A 25,774-nucleotide genomic window follows, 5' to 3' on the forward strand; every position below is an offset into this window, starting at 1 on the left:
CTGCTCTGCCTAAAACTCTGGCCGTGTGTTTTGTCTCATCATTTCTGTTTGTAAATGTCACTGTCTGACCCGTTTTCAGTTTGACACCCGTGGAACCCACTGTATTAGTAGCATCCCTCTCATTAGTTTGTCTCACATCTTCTCTATCATCTGTTTCTGTGTTTTCATGGATTTGCACTTCTCTATTAACACTCATTTCATCATCTGAATTTTCTGACATATCAGTGTGTATTACATTTTCTTTTTCTGTACTATCTCCAGGAATATCAGGTAGTACAAGTGTATCCCCATCCTGTGCATTAACTTTATTCAGCCTGGACTGGTGTACTCTGACAAGGATACCACCATGTCTGACAAACACTACAGAGCCATCTTGACAGATAACTACAGCAGGACCTTTCCACTCTGTACTGTCTGCTCGTTTGTAGTACACTCTGTCTCCTGTCTCATACTTTTCATTTGTAGGCCTAAGCTGCTTTCGTAAAGCTCTTTTTATTCTTTCTGAGCATTCCACCTCTGTGAATGCTCTTCTGGAAGCATGCAATGCTGCTAGGTGCTGTCCTACTCTAGTACTCATAGAAGTGCCTTCTAGAGCAGGCAGTTTATTAACCAAAATGGAGGGAAGATTAGGACTGTGACCAAACACCAGCTGGTGTGAACTATAACCATGCACATTGATCATACTGTTCTTGGCCATTAAAGCCCAGTCTAGAGCAGTCTGCCAGCCACACCCGTTTTCCCTTTTCACCTTCAGAAGAATCTCAGTCAGAGTCATGTTGTGTCTCTCCAGCAGCCCGTTGCTCCAAGGACTGTATACCGCTGTGGTCTTCATCTCAATGTTGAATTTTTCTGCCATTTCTCATCTCCTCATTATTGAACTCACCACCGTTGTCAGTGTATATCCGTTTTGGGGCACCATGAACACTTATCCACGAGTGAATGAAAGAGTTGACAATTTCAGAGGCTTTCTTTGTTCTCACAATGTTTCCACCCCTGAAGCGTGTGAAATGGTCGATGATGTGGAGGTACCATATGCCAGGTTCCAGCTCATGTAAATCCATTGCCACCGTCTCATTGTACTCTGAGGCTAAAGGCAAACCCACAGCAGGCCTGGGCTTGGTCCTATTATATCTTTGACATACCTCACAGTCACGGATAATCTCTTGCAGAATAACTGGATAGTCTTTGTCAGTATTTCCAGAGCTGAGGATAAGCCTCTGCAGCCGGTCTGCAGAGGCATGGCCAAACTGTTTGTGAAGCTTCAGGAGAATTTTACGCTTCTCTTTTGTAGACATCTCTGCTGTGATGACAAGAACTTCACTTTCATTGGTGTCCACTTCAGTATTACCATCTCTAATGTCGACACAGTAGTGTCCCGAACTAGTGAGCTCAAGAGGCACTGGTTGCTTGAACATGACAACTTTGTCATTCTCCATGTCTAAAACAGTTCCTGCTCTCTTTAGAGCCATTTTGCTCAGCAGTAAAGGGATAGCAACAGGAACAACTTCCGTTTCAATGTGACATTTTGTTGGTCCGATCTTAGCGGGAAGCTTTACCTTTCTGTAGGAGTGTATCACCTGACCATCACCAAATCTGAAAGGTCTACAGCTTGAAGATTCTGTTTGCATCAGTTTGTTTATTTGGCTTTGGCTCAGGTCTTTCATGTAACTATCCAGCCACTTTTCACCACAAACAGTACGTGTGCATGCTGTGTCAATGATAGCTGATCCCAGTGATTCAGTTAGGAAGATCTCAGAGTCCGTCATAACTTTTGTAAACAGTGTAATGTTACACTCTTCGACATTTTCATCTTCTGCTAGCTTTACTTCATTTCTCTGATGAGGACAGTCTTTGGCCCAATGGTACGTGCTCTGACAAATTACGCATTTTGTTCGCTTACCATATTTGTCGAGCGGGTTTGTACCTTGCTGTGGCTGCCACTGTCTATTCTGTGACTGGCTGTTGTTCCGTCTGAATTTACCTGGTGGCCTCTGCTCCGTGAAAAACGCAGCATCTTGAGTCAAGCTGCCTCCACTTGCTCCACTGGTTTTTCCTCCGAAAATCCGTTTTAACGCTGACTTCATGGATGCAAATGTTAAATCCGTGCACGCTGTAAGTGCTAGCTGCCTACTCTTCTCTTCAAGACAAGCCGTGTCCAGTAGTTTAAATGCTAACACAGCGCCAGGCAAGGTCATGTTGTATTTCTTCATGCGGTTGTATCTCTGCTCAAAGTCTATGATGTAGTCTGCCATGGACATCGCGCTGTCTTTGGAAATCGAGTCGAAATGAGAGTACGCTTCATAAGCGCGGTCTTTTTCTTCTCTCAAGAATACAGAGTCCAGCTTAGCTAACAAGGTTTCCATACCATTGTCTTCATTCAGATCGCTCGCGGGTATTTCCAAAGCGGTCTCTCTGGCTCGCCCCTCGAGCCCTAACACCACCGCTAGTGCCTGCTTCTTGTCCAAATCCGTAACAAGTTTCCAAATACTAATTTCATTTTTCCAGCACTCGTATGGTCTGATTTCGTCAAACTTAGGTGGTACTCTATAGTTGGAAACCATCCTCTGCTACCATTGATAAACTCCACAGACACGACGTGGTTAGGCACTCAGTACTTTATTTTCTCCTCCACACTAACTAAACAGGAAGGGGAAATGCATCATAGAATAGGAGGGAACACTGAAAAAGATGCAGTAACCGAAATGACCACAAGATGGCAGTATATTAAACAACTATATCCCTTGTACATAAGTTAACACTAAACACCAGTGGTGTAGTGAGATCCCAACAGCTAGCCTGGCTGAGTGGACCGGTCTTAGGGCGGATGCAAACAGGTGAAGTAAACGTGCAATAATTGTACTAGGAGAAGGGCTGCATGTGGGTGATTGAGTGTTCTATGGACGGTTGTAAGCAGTTGGAATTGGTAAAGTCTCACCACTCCCCAGCAGAGATGATGTTCTCCTATGACTCATGGATTGGAACAACTTCCATATAGGTTCCTCTTCTGTGGACCCCTCATTATTGCTTCTCCGCACATGCGGTATCTCCCAGCTGCTGAGTGGTGTGGGTATGGGTGTCTGCAGAGTCCAGTCTAGAGTTGGACATCACAAACATGATAACGTCATGCTGACGTGTTTCGCTCGTCACGCGAGCTTCTTCAGCAAAGAAGAAGCTCGCGTGGAGTGCACGGAAGACGAACCTATATGGAAGTTGATCCAATCCATGAGTCATAGGAGTACATCAGTGCTGTCAGGGAGTGGGGAGTCTTTACAGATTTCAACTGCTCACAACCGTCCATAGGACACTCACTAACCCCCATGCAGCCTTTCTCCTAGCACTATTATTGCATGTTAACCCAGGGTTTCTCAACCTGTGTGCCGCGGCACACAGGTGTGCCGTGAGGAGTCCCCAGGTGTACCGCGACCAAATGTCCCAAATGTGCATCAATCTTATGAAATAAATATTTTCCTTGCAGATATATTTAAAGACTACAGTTCTACATACTGATTGTGGCAGACGGGACGGCTAAATTCCGTTCCCGCTGCCATATACGATCCGGAAGCTGCGCTGTCCTCCCGACAGCGTCTATGCCAACCGATGACGTCATCGGTTGCTATGTGAGGATCGGCAAGTGCTTGCTGGGAGAGCCGCGGTCCCGGGAGCTGCTGCTGGCGCGCTATTCAACTCAAGTTCAGGCAGAAGAACAGGAGTGGCTTTGTGAGTTATTAATTATTATAACATGAGAATATTAATAATGGATGGACTGTCACCTGTTTTTTTTTTTACCATTTCACCAATATAAATATACAGGGGTTTTAAATGTTGTATTAATGTTAATAGAAACTGCATTTCTTTTTTATGTTGTATTCCGCTTGCACATGTGCTTCTGATTGCAACAACATTAAAAAAGAAGTGCAGTTTCCATTAACAATAATACAGCATTTAAAACCCCCATATCTTAAATATGTATATTTATTTTTCATAAAGAGTAAAAAATTGGTGATTGCTTTTTTTTTTTGCTTTTAAATGTAATCACCAATTCTTTACTCATTTTATGTAAAATAAATATACATATATAAGATATGGGGGTTTTAAATGCGGTATTATTGTTAATGGAAACTGCACTTCTTTTTTAATGTTGAATTCCGCTTACACATCTGCTTCTGTTTGGCCGCAGTGCAGGATACCCGCAGTTTTCATGTGCGTTTCCTGTGGTTTCCTACTTCTATTATGTCCCTCATTTTTTGTGTGCTTTCAGAAAATGCACCAAAAATGTAGGACATAGTAGAAGTTTATGAGAAGCCACAGGTAACGCACATGAAAACAGCGGGTATTCTGCGCTACATCTGTGCTGCGGCCAAACTGACGCAGATGTGCAAGCAGAATACAACATAAAAAAAAAAAAGACATGCAGTTTCCATTAACAATAATACAGATGATTACATTTAAAAGCAAAAAAAAAAAAAACAATCATCTGTATTATTGTTAATGGAAACTGCATGTCTTTTTTTTTATGTTGTATTCTGCTTGCACATCTGCGTCAGTTTGGCCGCAGCGCAGGTGTAGCGCAGAATACCCGCTGTTTTCATGTGCGTTATCTGTGGCTTCTCATAAACCTCTACTATGTCCTACATTTTTGGTGCATTTTCTGAAAGCACACAAAAAATGAGGGACATAATAGAAGTAGGAAACCTCAGGAAACGCACATGAAAACCGCGGGTATCCTGTACTGCGGCCAAACAGAAGCAGATGTGCAAGCGGAATACAACATTAAAAAAAAAAGTGCAGTTTCGATTAACAATACATTTGCACATCTGCTTCTGTTCCGTTACATAAAAATTGCTTTTTTTTTAATTAAATTTTTTGCTTTTAAACTTTTTGACCCCAGATCTCTCCATTAAGCCCCGGTTCACACTTGTGCGTGTGCGGGGTTCGCATGTAATGTCGGAGCGCACTGCTCCGACATTACATGCGATCGGCTGTGCGGTGCGAATTTAGCCATACAGTTTGTATGGCTAAATTCGCACCGCAGCCGCACCAAACACGCACAGGGACCCTTTTTGGCAGCCGCATCAGGATCGGATCGCACAGCGGTTCACACTTGTGCGATCCGATCCTGTGCGAACTGCACGATCGCACTGCGATATGCGATCAAACTGGGGGTGTCGTTAACATTACATTGACACCCCCAGCGTATCGCATATGGCAGTGTGAACTGCCGGGGGTGCGTGTGCGATGCGGGAACAGGCTGCGAATTCGCATTAGTGCCGGTTCACACTTATGCGATATAAGTGTGAACCGGCACTAAGAGGACATGTCATCCTTATTTCTATTACAAGGGATGTTTATATTGCTTGTAATAGCAATAAAAGTGATAAAAAAAAAAAAGGGACAGTGAAAAAAAAAAAAAAAAAAAAAGACAAAAAAAAAAAAAAAAAATTAAAGCACCCCCCCCCCAACCTTCCACGCTTGCACGCTGAAGCCAATGGATTCGTAAGTCGCCAACGCATATGTAAACAGTATTTGCACCACACATGTGAGTATCACCACACATGTTAAAGAGGAGGTCTAGCAGTAGAATTATTTCTCTCGCTCTAACTCTAAATAGGTAACCTGTAAAGGCATTTAAAGTGTCGCCTATGGAGATTTGGAAATGGAGTACCATAGTTTGTAATTATTTCGCGAGTGTGCGCAATTTTAAACGGCGACCTGTTAGGTATCTATTTACTTAGCTTGACATCATTTTTTATTAATATTATACAAAAAAATCGGGGTATATATTGTGATTTGTTTCTACTCATTAAATTTTTTGTTTCCAAAAATAAATGTGTTGGCAAAACCACTGCGTAAATACCATGTGGCAAAAAAATTTGCATCGATCGCCCCCCTAGAGTCTCTGCTAAATGCATAACTGCTACTTTCCCTGATCTGTGTTTGTAACTGCTAAACTCTGAATGCACAGTTTGCAGTTTAAAATTTTGTAACGTGAAGACGTCTCTGCCTTACAAACTACTGAACTCTGTGGTACAACGTACTGAACTCCGTACTCTGCATTACAGAATACAGAACTCTGCGGCTACAAACTACTGGATGGTCTAGCATGGAACGTTTTTTGCAAAGAAAGGCTCCAGTACCCAGCTCTGAATCTGGGCCATCAACTTCATCATCCACAAGTACCTCAGCAGAGAGGGTAGTGGAGGCCAGCATCAAGACAAGGAAAAGACAGTATGATGACAAATACTTATATGGTTTCATCTGTACAGGGGATTCATCATGCCCTCTCCCTATGTGTGTGATATGTGGTATGAAATTATCAAATGAAGCAATGGTTCCAAGCAAACTTAAAAGACACCTGACAACAAATCATCCTTCACTAGCCAGCAAGGCACCTGAATATTTCATTCGTTTGAAACGTCAACACAAACGACAAGAGCAAGGTCATGATAAAGAGTACAAAAGTGTCAGAGAAAGCACTGGAGGCTAGCTATTTAGTGGCCGAGATAGTAGCCAAAGCTAAGAAGCCACACACAATTGTGGAAACAGTTATTTTGCCAGCATGCACAGCAATCGTCAACACAATGCTAGGCCCACAAGCAGCAAAAGAAATTGCAAAAGTGCCACTGTCTGATAGTACGATTGGAAGGCGAATCAATGACATGTCTGCAGATATTGAAAACCTGGTTTTTGAAAAAAATCAAATCTACTGGGAAATTTTCCTTACAAATTGATGAATCCACTGACATAAGTGGGCATGCTCAGCTCTTGGCAAATGTTCGATTCATAGATGAGGACCATATCACGGAGAATTTTTTTTTTTGCAAACCGATACCTGAGAAAACCACTGGAGAGGAGATTTATCGTGTGACAACAGAGTATCTTGAACAGGGCGGATTAGGCTGGAAGAACTGTATCAGTGTCTGCACTGATGGCGCTGCTGCCATGATGGGTAGTGCCAAGGGCTTCATCAGCAGGGTCAAAGTTCAGAACCCCAGTGTGCGAAGCACTCACTGCTTTCTTCACAGGGAGGCACTAGTTGCAAAGACCCTGCCAAAAGAACTGTCCGATGTACTGGATGGAGCAGTGAACATTGTCAATTATATCAAGGCACGGCCCTTAAAGACACGTCTCTTTTCAACTCTGTGTGCAGAAATGGGAGCAGAACATCACAGCTTGTTGTTACACACCGCAGTCCGCTGGCTTTCACGGGGAAAAGTCTTGGACCGAGTATATGAGCTGAGAGAAGAAATCAGAACATTTCTAATAGGACAGAATTCTACATATGCAGAATTGATGGAAGACACGCAATGGTGTGCAAAACTTGCATACCTGGCTGATATTTTTAGACATCTGAATGAACTAAATGCTAAAATGCAAGGTAAAGAAGAAAATCTTCTCACCTCGTCTGACAAATTACGTGGCTTCATATCCAAGCTGACACTCTGGCGCTCCTTTGTAGAACAGGGCAGTCTTGAGATGTTTCCCCTGTGCAATGCACATTCAAACGGCAGCACACTTTCTGATCTTATTTCTCAGCACTTAAAAATTCTCAACGAAAGGTTTAGTCACTATTTTCCATTAGAAGCTTTTGCAGAGTTTGACTGGGTCCGTAACCCTTGGAGTTCATGTGCACTGGAAAGCTCAAAAGACTTGCCACTAGCGGCACAAGAGCAACTGGCAGAGATCAGGGAAGATCACACATTACAAATAAAATTTCAAGATGTGGCTTTGGATAAATTTTGGATATCGTTGAATAGTGAGTACTCAGTAGTTTCAAGTACCGCCATTACAATTCTGCTACCCTTCTCTACTACGTACTTGTGTGAACTGAGCTTTTCAAGCCTAACCTACATCAAGAACAAGTACAGAGAGCGACTTAGGGCTGTGGACCAGGAGCTCCGTGTTTGTCTCTCATCTATTCCTGCAAGAATAGAGAGGTTGTGTGGATCGTCCCAGGCTCAAGTATCCCATTGACTGGGGGTGTAGTTAAGCTCCCCTGGTATGGCTCCAATGGACTGGATACTGGATCGCCTGCTGGTTTTGTACTGGGGGGGTTGCTGGGATGTTGTTCTGATGCACATGGTTTGATATGTTGATTTTGGCTTTGGCCTATAGTTGAATTCCTGAATTCAGGCTGTTACATACTTTGTTTTGTTACTTGTTGACTGTGTACAAGAAGTATGCTTTTTTTTTGTGTGTGTCTTCTCAATAAACTTCTTTCTTGATTCAAGTATCCCATTGACGTAAGTAAACATTTAATTTTTTCTACATTTTTGGTTGGTGTGCCTCGGGATTCTGCCAGATTGTAAAGGGTGCCTTGGGTGAAAAAAGGTTGAAAAACACTGTGTTAACCTCACCTGCTTGCATCCGACAGTCAGCCTTGGAATAACCCCTATTTTTTAGTTCTTTACACCAGTGCCACAAATTGATCATATTCTGGTTTGGGTGAACTTCTGATGTATGCATGGATGAGCGTCAGAAGCTCCCGTCTGTCCACTATGAAAACTTTGTCATTTTAATCTTTTGCCATGTCGGAGATCTCACATTTTTTATATTGATCATTTTTTGTATTTTCAATGAAGCGCTTTATTAATATACTGGTTGATTCCTCCCTGATGATTTTGTGGACTTTTAGTCCTCTTTACTTTAAAGTGCAATACAAGATCAGTGAAAAAAAAAAAAAAAAAAATAACGGCACATGTACTTACACCATCATTAGCAAGTCGAGCAAGACGGTCAGCTTGTAAAGCTTTCAGAACCTTGTTAAAAAGCTTATTCTGCGAGGTACTCCAACCAATCCTAACAGCAATTGATAATAAAACCACAATAAAAAGGATGAGAACTACAAGCATCAACCAAAATATGCTTAATCATTTGAAAAATTTGCTTTGATACAACATCAAAGACTAACCTATTAAGGTGATCTTCCCAGTCATCAGGTGGTGGAGGAGCTTCAGTGTCGGTTCGCACGAAGATTACATGACGTTCACACTCATTCATGACAGTGCGAGCCTTCTGGTTATCATATAATGGCATGGAAATGGGAGTGACAGTCTCAACATCAATTGGAACATCTGCCTCACTGCAAAGTGGTAAAAACAACATGATCACAATTCAGGCCAACACAATGACAACTATTAGAATCCATACTATTTCGGTATATTGTCTTTGCCACAATTTAATTTAGAGTGGCAAAAAATGTATGTGAACCTCGTGGAAATAACTGGTTTTCTGCAGTAATTTACCATAAAATGTGCAGGAGGAAAAAGTAAGTGAACCATAGTGGGTTAATAGCTGGTATAACCTCCTTGACAGCAAGACTTCAAGCAAGCACTTTCAGTAGCTCTGGATCAGACCTGCACAATGTTCAGGAGGAATTTTGACCATTCCTCCTTAAAAATCTGCTTCAGCTCAGACACATTGTAGTAGGGCTGAACGATAGTCGATATGATATCGACAATCGTTCTGCAGGCGTGGGCGATATTCATATCGCCAAAGACGCGATATTTACCATTAGGCAGGGAGAAGTCGGGGGAGGACTCACAGTGCTGGCAGTCGTCCCACACGTTCAGCGGTGAGCAGCGTGCCGTAAGCAGCTGCACAGCTAACCAATCACGCGTGCCTGCACATCTGATTGGTTCCCTGTGCCGCTACCACGTGATTGGTTCGCTGTGCCGCGCTCACCGCTCCGTCAAGAGAACTAGCTCCAGGAGGGCGGCAGAGGGAACGTGTGGGACAGATGTCACGTCGGGCTGTGTTTTTCTACCTCCTGCCACAACTGTAAGTCCCAACTCTGCCTAATCCGTCTTCTGCATTAAACAAAGAGAAATATCGCGATATTTATCGTTGAAAACGAAATATCGCAATGTTCTTTTTTCCCCAATATTGTGCAGCCCTACTTTGTAGGATGTCTGGTGTGAACAAGACTGACTGGACCATTCCATTTTTGTGAAACCAGTGGCCATTGTCCTGCTGCACCACCAAACTTCTACTAAGCTTCAGCTGGGAGACAGCAACCCAAACATTACCTTGTAGGATATTTTGGTAATCTTGGGAATTAAATTTCCCCCTAATGATGGCAAGTGGTCCAGGCACTGAGGCAGCAAAGTAAGCCCAAATCATGATGTATGATGTTTTGATGCTGGTAAGCTGTGCCCTTTTTGTGCCATACATAGTGCTGAGTATTCTGCCCAAACAATTAAACTTTTGTTTCATCAGTTCACAAAAAATGTTCTCAGCAGGGTTGCAGTTTGCCAAGGTGCTCTTTAGAAAACTTCAGGTGCACAGTAATGTTTTTTTTTTGTAGAGCAACGGCTTCCTCTGTGGTGTTCTGCCATGTACACCATGTTCAAAGATGTACATATGGTAGATTCATGAACAGGAATGTTTGCCAGTTCCAGTGATGCCTTTAGCGGTTTTGCAATGTATGGTTCACATCAACCGATGCTTCTTATGAACAAAGTTTCTAAAATGTTTGAATGTCTTCTACCAAAGTAAAGCTGGCCATACATTAAACTGTACAATTTTCGTATTGAATTTCCTTTAGATTTACTTTCAACTATGTAGTGCAAGGGCCTGCCTGATTACATAAAAATTGAAAGTGTTTAGGTTTGACCTCATATTACAGTAAAACCTTGGATTGCGAGCACAATTCGTTCCGGAAACATGCTTGTAATCCAAAGCACTCGTATATCAAAGCAAATTTTCCCATAAGAAATAATGAAAACTCAGATGATCCGTTCCACAACTATTTATTCATAAGTCTTTCAGTTTATAGTCTATATACAAAGATTATAGCAATGTGATAGGTTGTGTCATCATAAAATGTCCATCCACAAATGGCAGCCTCCACAAGGGGATTAGAAGCAAAATCCAGCAGGAGCTACAGAGTATAAAAGAGAAGAGAGGCGCCTCTAAGTGTAGCAGTATGGGGACATTTAATGAAGGTACAACATTTAGCAACTCACATGGCTGATGATTAAAGCGGCACATCTAAGTATGCAGGCATCCGGGGTAAAGCTGTCCACATAGACCATCTTCTGAACCACTGGCTCTCACCGATGTCAGTCTGCAATTGTGATTGGGAAGACTACCCTGCAGTAGAGTGATCTGAAAGCGAGACTTTGGAGCGCAGCGGCGTGGAAGGGTGTGATGAAGATGGCAGTATGGAGGATGGTCTATGTGGAAAGTTTTACCCCGGATGCCTGCATACTTAGATGTGCCTGTTTTAATCATCAACCATGTGAGCTGCTAAATATTGAACCTTCATTAAATGTAACAATATTGCTACACTTAGAGGCGCCTCTCTTCTCTTTTATACCCAGTTGTGACCTAACGCTACTTGTATATCAAGACATCGCTTGTATATCAAGTCAAACTTTTTTTTTAAAAATTTGCTTGTTTTGCAAAGCGTTCTCAAACCAAGTTCCTCTCAAACCAAGGTTTTACTGTATATGGTTTTGACAAATCTAAAGGAAAATTGTACAAGAAAATTGTATAATGTATGGCCAGCCTTATTTTCAACCACATATTTAATGTCCTTTATTAATTGGATTTCAGGTGTGCAAAATACGAACTCCAGTCAGCTTTTTTTTTTTTTTTATATCGAATTTGAATAAATAACGATTTTAAATTACATTATGTGCCTGGAAAATCCTTCCTTCCCAGTCTTCCATGTTCTCTATCCAGTCAGCTTTTGTTGAAGAAATTAGTCTATGGGTTCACTTAGTTTTTCCTCTAGAACTGTAATTGTTTAATGGGGGTGTTCAACAAGTACGTGAAAAAATAGATGTGGTTGTGTGTTATCAACTTAAATACAATGGAGTAGATTTACCTAAACTAGAGGGTGCAAAACCTGGTGCAGCTGTGCATGGGAGCAATTCAGGTGGTTATTAAAACTATGCAAAAAAAAAACTGGAAGCTGATTGATTTCTATGCAGAGCTGCACCAGATTTTGCATTCTTCAGTTTTAGTAAATCAACCCCATTGTGTTTTTCTATTGTTGTGACTCAGATGAGTGTCAGATCACATTGTATGGCAAATTACTGCAGAAAACCAGTTAATTGCAAAGGGTTCACACACAGTACATAAACCTTTTAACCCTTTCCCACCCAGCACCGGTGTACCTGTAACTGGGTCTTTATGTCCAGGGGACGGAAAGGACTTCCTGATCAAGTGACCGCTGTCACATGATCGGGAGCCAGCCATGCCAGCTCACAACCATTATGAGAGACCAGGAGTTGTCCGACAGAGCTTAGTCATTGTGCTGAGAGTGTGAAGGAAGTGTGCTCTCAGCACAGGACCCTTGGCTGCCCATGGGCACATATGTGCAGCATGTAGGTATGAAGGTCCACCATCTTTGCTGCTGCACATATTTGTTATGTCAGCAGCAAGAGGTAAAATAGAATATATTTTTCTAAAAAAAGTTGAAACAAACCACATTCATTCTCAAACTGTCTTCTTGGAATTATTACAAAGAACGTAAAACTTACATGGCACTTTCCTGCTGTCTACGAGGAGTGATGAAAAGGGTACGTGTGGGACGGGCATTGCTGGCATCAGGGTGGGCACTCCAAGGCTTGGCATAGCTGTGATCAAGAAATACCAAGTCCAACTCTCGTTCATGCACAGACAACTGGAAAAGAAGGGATGTGCCCATTCTACGCGCTGAAGACTGCAGGTCTCGCTCACTTGCCCTGTGTGACATTTTTGCCACACCACAGACCCCAGGCATGGGACACAGTATAACAAAACCTGTAAATGAAAAGAGTATATACACTTTGTTATGCGATCGTACCGCTAACTACCACTTCTCCCAAATATGGCTTGGATATGGAAATCATATCTCATCAGCTAAACAGAGTTCATACCTGCTCAACTTACACAGCTAAACTTTACATCCATGCAGATCGTTGCTCCATTCAACTGCTGAGAACAAGGAAAGGGAGCACAGTATAAATGCTAAGGCTCTTATACCATACCCACATCAGCCGTATGTTCCTCCAAATCCAAAAGTACCAGGCATTTTTGCTACACCAGGAGGCTGAACAGAGCATTGCAGGAATATAGGAAAAGCAAGCATTTGCGCATCTTTAAGATTCAAATGCACTATAGTAAATCTAGATCCAGCCAATTTTATCCACTCCACTTTTGTTGAGAAAAAAAAAAAAAAAATTCCCCTCTGGGTAATCAATGTACATTGCATAGATTTTAACAGTTTTTTTTTTTTTTTTGCAGGTTCCTTACCGGTTTCTGCCCTTAAGGAAAAGCTCTTTGTTAAAGGATAAGTTCACTTTTTGAAAAAAATAATAAAACGCCTGTTTTTTTTTTTTTTGCAGGTAAAATAATGTGTATTTTTTTTTTTTTTTGGAGCCTGTAAAGCATTGCATCAGCGATCAACAGATTGCTGGTGCCATGCAGGTCTCCTGCAGATCTGCCAGTGTATCTGCTTCCTCCTACATCGCGCATAGAAAAGCAGATACAAGACAGGAAGCATGAATGAACTATAACGGCGCTTCATAGCGCCATAGTAGTTTATTGAAAACTATAAGCCGACAGCTGAAAAGGCTGCCGAACCTTGTTGTTTTCAATGCACATAGCCCTGTCAATCAGTGACGCTGCCGGGTGGGCGAACCCGCACTCTGCCACATTTTTTAAAATTGTGACAGCTAGCAGGGAGGGAGAAGAATTAATTAATAAAGGAACTAACACGCAGGATATGTAGTAGGCCTTTAACCAATAAGGGTACACTATCAGAGATGCAGCCACTAAACCATAGCATTACTATGTAAGTAATAATTAAGGATTGAAATAAGTGCAATATCTGTAATATGTACTCCTGTTTAACTATAAATTCTGATTCAAAAACTCTTAGTAGTGATGGTTATTAAATATTGAAGTGCTAGACTTGTATTGTGGAGTGATTAAAACTCATGTGTGAACTGATCAAAAAAGTGCTAGTGCTGAAAATGTGCTGAATTAAGGTGAATATATAAATAGCAACAATTAAATTGTATAATGATACTACTACATATGTAATATTATGTGTTTGTGCTAATCTGCAAATAATCAATTAATATTGTGCAACAAAATTGCAACCAAACTTCCTCCAACAACAAAGTGCAGGTGCAATAAACATTGAAAGAAAAAAAAAAGTGCTCATGTAGTTCAATAATTTACATAAATTGTAACAGATCCCCAATACTTGGACCAAGTATTTCTGTCTTAGGTCTCCAGAATCTCACGTGATGCAGTGACCTGGCCCCTCAATTCCCCCCCAAACATCAGCCTAAGCTCAATGAAGGGTAAAACAAAAGACGTCATTAGCATCTCTTTAGTCTCTCATTGTGTGCAGAAGTCCTCTGCTGCAACAGGCAGCTTTAGGCCTGTAACATTGATCCCAGTCTAAGAGTCTGTATCTTGGGGTGACATGGACCCGAGTCCAAAGCAACACCACTCCCACGGTCCTCCAGCATATACCCCCACACAGAGGTGCACTCCCCTACAAGCCAGGGCCCATAGTCCGTGGGCAGGAGTTTGGCCTCCACACACCTCCAGTAGCCCATGGCGAACGTCCCAGCAAATGGGCGTTCGTCACATAAATATTATCAAAAATGATCCGCAACCAATGATAGATTATACAGTAAATATGTGAATAGAAAATTCATTAAAAATAAAGTTCATATTGCAATCCTCCAGTGACAAAGTGCAAGCAGTGCTAGTCATCAAATCATAAAGTGTTCGCAGTGTTCAGAGGTGAGGATCCTTCCACCAGCGCTCAATGATTCTGCTTAGGTAAAACTCACCAGATATTCTGCTGGTCAGATCATGATATGAACCAGCAAACAAGCATAAACTGCAATCAATATCAGCCTGGAATCCTCTATCCTTTTCTGTTGCTCAATCACCGCAGAATGGATATTCATTCATGATGGGCCACATGAGGGAATATAGAAAGGGATACCACACATAGCGTAATACTGTATGATATTTCTTTATTGAAAAAAAACAATAATAGAACACTCACATTTGGTAGTGTCTGCCAGAGACTAGGAATTTGCACATGAGAAAGCCATCCACTGCTCGGATCCTATTGCAGAGACTCACGAGCTCCACTCCACTGTATCCCTGCTCGTGAGTCTCTGCAATGGGATCCGAACAGTGGATGGATTTCTCATGTGCAGATTCCTAGTGTCTGGCAGACACCACCAAATGTGAGTGGTCTTTTTTTTTTTTTTCAATAAAGAAATATCATACAGTATTACACTATGTGTGGTATCCCTTTCTATATTCCCTCATGTGGGCCATCATGAATTAATATCCATTCTGGGGTGATTGAGCAACAGAAAAGGAGAGAGTATTACAGGCTGATATTGATTGCAGTTTATGCTTGTTTGCTGGTTCATGATCTGACCAGCAGAATATCTGGTGAGTTTTACCTAAGCAGAATCATTAAGCACTGTGGTGGAAGGATCCTCACCTCTGAACACTGCGAACACTTTATGATTTGATGACTAGCACTGCTTGCACTTGGTCACTGGAGGATTGCAATATGAACTTTATTTAATGAATTTTCTATTCTTCACATATTTACTGTATATTCCATCATTGATTGCGGATAATTTTTGATAATATTTATGTAAATTATTGAACTACATGAGCACTTTTTTTTTTTCAATATTTATTGCACCTGCACTTTGTTGTTGGAGGAAGTTTTGGTTGCAATTTTGTTGCACAATATTAATTGATTATTTGCAGATTAGCACAAACACATAATATTACATATGTAGTAGTATTATTATACAACTTAATTGTTGCCATTTATAGATTTATTGCACCTTAATTCAGCACATTTTCAGCACTAGCACTTTTTTGATCAGTTCACATATGAGTTTTAATCACTCCACGATACAAGTCTAGCACTTCAATATTTAATAACCATCACTACTAAGAGTTTTTGAATCAGAATTTATAGTTAAATAGGAGTACATATTTCAGGGAGGGAGAAGAACCCCATTAGTTGCCACAGTTGGAATCGGGGAGGTGTGGGGACCAGTCCGTTCTTAACATGTTACACCCTTAATATGGGTGTAACAACGTTACACCCTTAATATGGGTGTAACATGTTACAATAGGTGAACTTATCCTTTAAACAATGTCTCAAGCAGAGTGTTTCTGAGTGGGACTAAGTAATTTTAATCAGCTGAAGCACATTAGGTGTCCCGATGGGAAAAGTTGCAGTGTCTGCATCTCTTTAAAGTGATAAACCCTTAGGGGGTATCTCACAAAAAATTACATTTATAATACAGAGGATGCCTAAAATCTCACTTGTGTCTAAAGCCTCGTACACACGCATCGATTGTTGGCCGACCAATTGGCCGTCTTTTGTCCAGTGTTGTTGTGTTGGTTGAAATGTGCTCTAGACAGCACACTAATTTTGTCGGCCAACAACAACCAACTGCAGAAGTGATGTCATGTTCTGGTTTACTTTCCGTGTGTTTTTTCTTCTCTGAGCCAGCCCAGTCTTGCTCATCTGATTTTTGTCTGCCGAAATCTGTACTGACTGACGAACAATCGGCCGTTCTGTTGACGGACAACAAAAGTTTTATAGCATGCACACCAGATTTTGTTTGGCCGAAAAGTCGCAGTCGGTTGTCGGAAGCATCATACTAACAAGCCGACAATCGGCCGATCGGACGTTGGCCGAAAATTCACGGCCAACAATCGGTGCGTGTGTACGAGGCTTTAGTGTAAAGTGTTTCAATCAAGCAGGAAATTACATTTTTGGAGGCATTCTGTAAACCAATTTTCTACAGAATGCCTCCAGATAGCCATTTTGCATTGAATATTATTAAATATTGCAGAAAATAAGCGCTTCCGGTTTGAAAAGGAAAGGTAACGTTTATTACCATTACATTTCAATATGGCTTACCTAGCAATTGTATATGCTATTTTTTTTTTTTTTTGCAAAAATGGAGTTACCCCTTTAAATATGTGACAGGTCAGGTATGATTTATAGGCTACTTACAGTGTGAATACTGCAATTGCTAAAGGACAAATTTTTTTTTTTTTTTTTTTAAATCTACTGCACAGTTTCTCTCTGGAAAGCGATTTCCGTAACCGTCTTTGGGTGCATAAAAATTCAAGTTAGACTTACCGGTAACTTGTTTTCCAATAGTCTTTCAGGACAGCACCTTAGAGAGATGGCTCCTCCCTCTCCTCATCAGGAAACACCCCATCCACCAGATTTTAAAAGGAGGCTTCTCCCACCATTCATCAGTTTGTAGAAGAGTACCTCCGGCCCATGCTGGAACACATAAACAGATATGGTTAATCACAGCAATACATTTTATACAATAGGGCGGGATCCTCCTGCTGTCCTGAAAGACTATTGGAAACAAGTTACCGGTAAGTCTAACTTGAATTTTCCCTAAAACGTCTTTCAGGACAGCACCTTAGAGAGGATTATCGAGACTTACTCAATTTAGGGAGGGACCACAGCTTGCAGGACCTTTCTGCCAAAAGCCTGATCTTCAGCTGCCAAAAGGTCCAACCTATAGTGTCTTGCAAATGTAAAGTAGCTTGACCACGTAGCCGCTTTGCAGATTTGCTCTGGAGTGGCACCAGCTTTCTCTGCCCATGTAGTGGCTAACGCTCTAGTAGAGTGAGCTCTGATCCCCTGCGGGGGAGACAATTTCATTTGGGAGTAAGCCTCTGAAATAGCGGATCTGAGCCATCTGGCTATTGATCCTTTTGATGCCTGGCGACCTTTTTTGTTGCCAGAGAAAAGAACAAAAAGAGAGTTTGATGATCTAAACTCTTTAGTAACCTCCAAGTAGTGTATAAGAACCCTTCTTACATCTAGGTAGTGAAAGCTTTCTTCCTTATCTCCTGATGGATTAGGGCAGAAGGTAGGTAACACAATTTCTTGTGAGCGGTTTCTCGTTGAAGCTACTTTTGGGAGAAACCCTGGATCCGTCTTGAGAATTATCCTGTTTGGATATATGGACAAGAAAGGTTCGATAGCTGATAAAGCATGTAATTCACTGATTCTTCTTGCTGATGTTATTGCCACCAAGAAGACCGTCTTGAGGGTAAGGTTTTTTAGTGTAACCGTTTCTAGTGGTTCAAAAGGTTCCTTTGTGAAGGCCTGAAGGACCACCGACAAGTCCCATTTGGGGAAGCTTCTGACAGGCACTGGTCTGGAGCGGGTAAGGGCCCTGAAGAATCTGATGATTAAAGATTCTGAAGAAATGGGCCTTTCCAAGAATACCCCCAGGGCTGTAACTTGTACCTTGAGGGTACTTACTGCCAAACCTTTTCCTGCGCCCTCCTGTAGGAACTCCAAAATTGAAGTAATACTGTTCAATTTTTGATCTTTCGATTCACACCAGGTATTATATGTCTTCCAAACTTTTGCATATATATTCCTTGTGACTTTTTTCCTACTGGAAAGTAGAGTAGCAATTAATGCGTCTGAAAATCCTTTCCTTTTCAGCAGTTGCTCCTCAGATACCAGGCGGTGAGCTTTAGCTTTTCCACTTCTGGATGATAGACTGGACCTTGAAGCAGTAGGTCTTGACGAAGAGGGAGCTGAAAAACGGAATTTTTGTAAAATCTTACCTGTAAAATTCCTTTCTCTGAGTCCTCCGACAGTCGCCGCCTCTTCATATTCGTCACATATGGGGTATTAGACTTTGCTCCGAAGGAGTAGCTAGGCAACAGAATATGTTAACAATAAAGCTTTAACATATCCCACCCTCAAGGGGTGGTCCCCTCAGTCAATACCCTCCTACTTCCTGCAACCATATCTCAGTTTTAGTGGAATAGCAGTAGAGTATACATTCAAACCCCAAAAGAGGGGCGGGGGCGGCGACTGTCGGAGGACTCAGAGAAAGGAATTTTACAGGTAAGATTTTACAAAAATTCCGTTTTCTCTTACGTCCTCTGACAGTCGCCGCCTCTTCATATTCGTCACATATGGGGACGTCCCAAAGCAGTGCAAACATGAGGGGTGGGAAACGCATCCGCGCCGAAAGGCAACGCAGTCTCCACATCAAAGAAAGGAACCTTACCAAAGGAAGGAAACCAGCTGGGCAACAGCAAAAATAAGTGCTCAACAGGAGCAACAACCCAGGAAAAGACAAAAAACCAGGGGATACAAAACTTATCCCAACAGCCAGGAGTCCCCAACAAGGGACCCTAGGGAACAGCCGCACTAAGAACCTTGCGGCCAAAGGAAGCATCCGCCGATGCCTGAACATCTACTTTGTAGAATTTTGTGAAAGTGTGTACGGTCGACCAAGTCGCCGCCTTACACACCTGGGCTACAGAAGCCCCATGACGACAGGCCCAAGACGTACTCAGAGATCTAGTAGAGTGCGCCTTCACAGGCACAGGGGGAACCTTCCCCTGCAAGGCATAGGCCTGTTCAATGGTCTGTCTGATCCATTTGGCAATGGTAGAGGCGGAAGCCGCCATGCCCTTCCGAGGACCCTCTGGAAGAACAAACAAGGAGTCCGTCTTTCGAAAAGACTCAGTCGATTTAAGGTAAACCCTAATCGCCCGAACAACATCCAGAGAATGCAATCTCACCTCCTTTGGATGTTTAGGCTTCGTGCACAACGAAGGCAAAACAATATCCTCGTTAAGATGGAATTCCGAAACTCGTTTCGGCAGAAAAGAAGGATTAGGTCGCAAGACCACCTTATCCAAATGAACAACCAGGTACGGAGACTTGCAGGACAAAGCCGCCAGTTCCGACACTCTGCGAGCCGAAGTGATCGCCACCAAAAAGGCGACCTTTTTGGACAACATAGACAACGAGATCTCCCTGATCTGTTCAAAAGGAGCACGTTGTAACACAGACAGGACTAGATTCAAGTCCCAAGGGGGCAAAGGATCCCTCCTAGGAGGAACCAGATGCCGCACACCCTGAATAAAAGTGCCAACCAAGGAGTTGGAAGCCACGGGACGTTGAAACAGAACGGCCAGCGCAGACACCTGACCCTTTATCGTAGCCAGCGCCAAACGCTGATCGACACCCGTCTGAAGGAAAGACAGCACACGGGAAACCAAGTACGTGCGGGGTGAAAACCCCCTGGACTCACACCAGGCAAAATAGGCCTTCCAAGTACGGTAATAAACCTTTCCCGAGGAAGACTTCCTCGCGTTGATCAAGGTATGAACAACCTCTGGAGAGAGACCCTTCTCCTTCAGGACCTCGGTCTCAACAGCCAGGCCGTCAAAGCCAGCGACTGTAAAGCAGGATGGTAAATCGGTCCTTGAGACAGTAGATCGTCCCGAAGAGGCAGACGCCAGGGGGCGTCGACCGCCAGATTCACGAGGTCTGCGTACCAGGACCGGCGAGGCCAGTCCGGTGCCACAAGAATCACCGTGCTGCGTTCCGAGTGTAACCTGCGAAGGAACCGGGACAGCAACTGGATCGGTGGAAATGCGTACATCAGCCTGTACTGATGCCACGGGGCCACTAACGCGTCCGACGCGTCTGCCCGAGGGTCGCGCGTCCTTGCCACGAACCTGTTCACCTTGTAGTTGAGGCGAGACGCGAACAGGTCCACATCTGGAAGACCCCACTTCGCGCACAACATCTGGAAGACAGCCGGGTGGAGAGACCATTCCCCCTGATCCAGGGTCTGGCGGCTCAGATAGTCCGCCTGCCAGTTCTCCACTCCCGGAATGTGAACCGCCGTTATCGCCGGGACATGAGTCTCGGCCCAAGACAGAATGTCGGCCACTTCTCGAGCCGCACGGGCACTCCTGGTGCCCCCTTGGTGGTTGATGTAGGCCACCGCCGTGGCATTGTCCGTCTGCACCCGAACCGGGCAGCCCTGCAGCCGGTCCGTCCAGCGATGAAGACAGAGCCTTATCGCACGCAATTCCAGAATGTTGATCGGGAGGGAAGACTCCCCCTCCGACCAGGTCCCCTGGGCGGACAGAACGCCCAAAACACCACCCCAGCCCGACAGGCTGGCATCCGTGGTGATTATCGTCCACGAGATCGGACGAAACGACTTGCCCCCGGACACCAACGGGGACTGGAGCCACCACAGAAGGTTTTCCCTGGTGCGATGACTCAACGAGATCTGAAGATCCAGAGATTGAGGTCGCCCGTCCCACTTGGACAAGATCTCCGCCTGGAGACCCCGCGTGTGAAACTGCGCGAAAGGAATCGCCTCGAAAGCCGAGACCATCAATCCCAGACATCTCATACACGTCCGCAGAGACGAGTTCGGAACGTCCCTGAGGGACCTGACTTCCTCCTGAAGAGTCCTGAGTTTGTCTTCCGGCAGGAAGACCTTCGCCTGCACCGAGTCCAGTATCATTCCCAGATAGGGAAGACGAACCGACGGACTCAGTGTCGACTTTGGAACATTTATCGTCCAACCGAACTCCTGCAGAGTTTGCATCGTGACAGACAGGTCCTTCTCCAGACCCTGACTGGTCGCAGACCGAATCAGAATGTCGTCCAGATACCCCAGGACAGAAATGCCCTGGGCTCTCAATAATGCCAGAACCGGTGCAAGCACCTTGGTGAAGACCCGCGGAGCCGAGGCGAGCCCAAAGGGCAACGCCACGAACTGGTAGTGATCCTCCGCAATGGCAAATCGAAGGTATCTCTGATGACCCTCGAATATGGGGATGTGAAGATACGCATCCTTCAAATCGATGGAGGCCATGAATTCCCCCGGAACCAGGGCAGCCACCACCGAGCGCAGGGATTCCATGCGGAACTTGCGAACCCGCACAGAGCGGTTCAGAGCTTTCAAGTCCAGAATCGGACGAACCTTGCCCTCCTTTCTGGGCACGGTGAACAGATTGGAATAAAACCCCCGAAATCTGTCCCGATGAGGCACCGGAACCACCACTCCCTGAGCCCTCAGGTCCCGCACCGCCAGGTGCAGATCCCGCAGGCGCTCTGGAGACAGTTGTAGATTTGAGGGAAAAAATCTGCTCTCTGGCCGAGAGAGAAACTCGATCTTGTAACCAGATCGAACGATTTCCAGAACCCATCTGTCCCGCACACGGGCCAACCAGGGCTGAAGAAAACCGAGCAAGCGTCCCCCCACCCCAAAACTGGGTGAGGGCGCCCCTTCAGGCCGAACTGTTATGGGCCGCAGGTCCGGATTGGCCGGACTTCTGTTTCCCAGACCAGGGTTTCTTCTGAGAGCCCTGGCCCTTGAACGGTTTGCCCTTGTAGTGCGGCCGAAAGGCACGAAAGGACCCCTGAGGGGGCCGGAAATGAGCATGCTTCTTCCCAGAAGCCCCCTTAGCCTTGGGGAAATGGGGCAAGAGAGTGCTCTTACCCCCGGTAATCCCCTTAATCAACACATCCAGGGACTCCCCAAAAAGGCGAGACCCATCATAAGGCAGATTGGCTAAGGTTTTACGTGAAGATTGGTCCACCGACCAACATTTCAACCAAACCAGGCGGCGAGACAACACCGCCACGCTGTGCACACGCGCGGCCAACGGAATCAGGTCCAGGTCCGCATCACACAGATACATGACACCCTGGTGGATCTGATCCACCATGTCCAGGGTCGCCGCCGAGGCCGAATCGGCCACTAGGACGCGCCTAAGCATCTGCGTCCAACTTGCGATCGCCTGGGCCGCCATGAGAGAAGCAAACAGAGCCTTAAGCATAGAACCCGTAACAGAATAAGTATGACGGGCAAGAGACTCCAGTCTCCTATCCGTGGCATCACGGAAAACAGGGGATCCCTCTGCAGGGATCGCAGTGGCTTTGTTCAAAACCGCAATAGCATGATCCACTGGCGGAGGGCACACACCACCGTTCATCAGTGGCAGGCGAGAAAGGATAACGCAGCTTAAATTTACTTGGTACCGCAAAAGGCTTGCGCAAATCGCGCCATTGGTCCTTAACAGCGCGCTGAAAATCAGCATTGCAGGGAAAAACCTGCGGTGTCCTGCGTTTTCTCTGCGTCCCATAAGCCGCCAAGGCAGCTGGGGGACACACCTCGTCCTGCAAACGTAGCGTCTGCTTAATGGAAGCAATCAACTCATCCATGATTGCAAGCTCTTCAGGCGAGCCAGGGGGAGAATTATCAACCCCCTCAACTTCAGCCTCTACCTCAGACCCCACTAGATCAAGAGAGGAGCGGGACCCCGATAGGGGGGTCCCCGCCAGAACAGCCCCATCACCTTCACCCTCAGAATCAGAGGACAGAGCAACTCTGGGCCGTTTAGTAGATTGAGCAGCCACCAGCATTTGCACCTGTGCAGCAAGGCCAGCCACAATAGTGGCCAAATCCCCCCCTGGGGGGGAAACAGCGGTCCCCTGGCTTTCCACCAATACTGTGGGAAACTTGCCCTCCTGAGAATCCATTGCCCCTGTATGCCAGACAACCAAGGGTTAACTGCCCCCTTACAGCAAGCGCGGCAAGCGCAGCCCACCGCACCACACTCAGGCACAATGAGACCCCCACAGGGAATATACAGACTGAATACAGGCAATGGAACACAGGAATAGAAGGATAAAACCTGAGGAGACTCCGCTGCTGCTGCTGCCTCGATCGGTGCTTCCAGGAGAGAGGAAGTGATGCTGCCAGGGCGCTCTATGTAAGCCTATGGAGGCTACAAGAAAATGGCCGCCGTGCATGTAAACCATGCGGCCGGAGCGGGCGCCGGTAAAATGGCGTCGTTTGGCGCCGAAATCGCCGCTCCACAGTGCATAAAATCACACACAATATTATCCCATTATATGGATACATGTTAGATCGCCGCAGCGATCGCTGTATATGCCCCAACATGCCATTAAAAACATGCCCCACAGCACACAGCTCCTCACACTGCCCAGCCTGACATACTCAGTGTCATACAGCTCCCCCCCCCTTGCAGCCCACAGCATGCAGCCGAGATATAGGGAGACAAGCAGTGTGATTAAAGGCAGGTTACACAGTCCCAGACTGAGACCCCCCCCAGACAGACAGGTCCCCACATAGATACACTTACCTCACATGGCGTGGGGAACCCGCACAGGCGAACAAGCCGCTGCACATGAGGCAGGGAGAGTCGCAATTCAAGACGCACACAATGGCGGTTCAGAAACCGCACAGCGTCCGGTGAGGTAGCCACCTCACCAATCATCCCTGCACCGAACAGGGATGGGTCGTTCACCGTGCCAGGAGCGTTACCTGGCTGAACGCTCGATGGCAGACTGGGAAGCCACTGACCCACGACCTGCGACCAGGGGGATCAGCCCGAGACCCAGTCCGCATGATCCTCTTCGTCCGAAGAACTAACTAATGCTGACAAAAATAACAGCTAAGTAAAGGTAGAGAGAAAACTCAAACAAAATATCAAAAAGAAGAAAGAGTCTGGGACAAAAAGTCCCAGCACAGAGAGAGCCAGCCACTCCTGACAAGCTAGACATTAAAACTGAGATATGGTTGCAGGAAGTAGGAGGGTATTGACTGAGGGGACCACCCCTTGAGGGTGGGATATGTTAAAGCTTTATTGTTAACATATTCTGTTGCCTAGCTACTCCTTCGGAGCAAAGTCTAATACCCCATATGTGACGAATATGAAGAGGCGGCGACTGTCGGAGGACGTAAGAGAAAGCAGGTTTGACTGATAGTTGAAGGACAGTCGAAAACCAAACCCTTTTGGGCCAATAAGGTGTGATCAGAATCACTGAGGCTCTTTCCATTTGGATTTTTCTCAATACCAACGGAATGAGCTGGAAGGGGGGGGAAGGCATACCCCAACCTGAACCTCCAGGGATGTGCCAGGGAATCTACTCCCAGAGAGTTGTCGTTTCTGTGGAGTGAGAAGTAAAGTGGAAGTTTTGCGTTTTCTTTCGTTGCAAACAGATCCACCTCTGGCTTTCCCCAAGTCTTGGTTATCAACATAAAGACTTCTGGGTTCAAGTTCCATTCTGCTTCTCGGATCTTCTGCCTGCTTAAATAATCCGCCACACTGTTTAGTGTACCTTTTAGGTGGATTGCTGACAAGGAAAGTAACTGCCTTTCCGCCCATTGCAGAATTTCCGTTGCCAAAAGCTGTAGGGTTTTGCTTCTTGTGCCCCCTTGCTTGTTTAGATATGCCACTGTAGTGGCGTTGTCTGAAAGGACTTGAACATGAGTCCCCTGAAGATTTTGAGAGAAGGCAGTTAGGGCTAGGCCGACTGCCTTTAATTCCTTCCAATTTGAGGATTTTCTTGTCTCGGTCTGAGACCAAACCCCCTGTGCCAGGTTTTGGTTCCAGTGGGCTCCCCACCCCCACCTGCTGGCATCCGTTGTTAACCTCTGGTCTGCCGGGAAGGACCAGGCCAAACCCTGAGACAAGGTTATCCGATTTCTCCACCACCAAAGGGACCTCTTGACCTTGGTGGGGATTTTTACCTTTAAGTCCAAAGTCTCTGGATTGTGATCCCAGATTCTGAGGAGGAAATATTGGAGTGGTCGAAAATGCAGCCTTGCCCATTGGACAGCTGGAATTGATGCAGTCAGGTTTCCAAGGACTGACATGATCTCTCTGATCGACCACCACTGATTTGTTTGTAGCCTTGCTACCAAATTCTGTATTTTGACCTGTTTGTCTTCTGGTAGGAAGATTCTTTGTTCCACAGAGCATAACTGAAACCCTAGGAACTGAACCCGCTGAGCCGGTGTGAGATTCGATTTCTTGATGTTCACTATCCATCCCAGAGCTTCTAGATGACCTCTTGCCTTGTGCAGGTCCTCTTGAAGTTTTTCCTTTGACGGGGCAAAGAAAAGCAGGTCGTCCAGGTAAG

General features: G+C 44.9%; 1 protein-coding gene across 2 annotated transcripts in view; it reads right to left on the minus strand.

The window, feature by feature from the left end:
• KANSL3 (KAT8 regulatory NSL complex subunit 3) overlaps positions 1–25,774 on the minus strand; it is a 202,539-nt gene that overhangs the window by 165,080 nt on the left and 11,685 nt on the right. For both annotated transcript variants that reach the window (XM_082256923.1, XM_082256924.1), the window contains exons 2-4: positions 12,489–12,750; positions 8,909–9,079; positions 8,706–8,796 (exon numbers count right to left, since the gene is read on the minus strand). In XM_082256923.1, coding sequence (XP_082113049.1) covers positions 8,706–8,796; positions 8,909–9,079; positions 12,489–12,730 — 504 coding nt within the window. In that variant the 5' untranslated portion in view covers positions 12,731–12,750. The remainder of the gene's footprint in view (positions 1–8,705; positions 8,797–8,908; positions 9,080–12,488; positions 12,751–25,774) is intronic.

This window comes from Pelophylax lessonae, assembly GCF_965119305.1.
Source record: "Pelophylax lessonae genome assembly, chromosome: 4".
In the NCBI taxonomy this organism is placed as follows: Eukaryota; Metazoa; Chordata; class Amphibia; order Anura; family Ranidae; genus Pelophylax; species Pelophylax lessonae.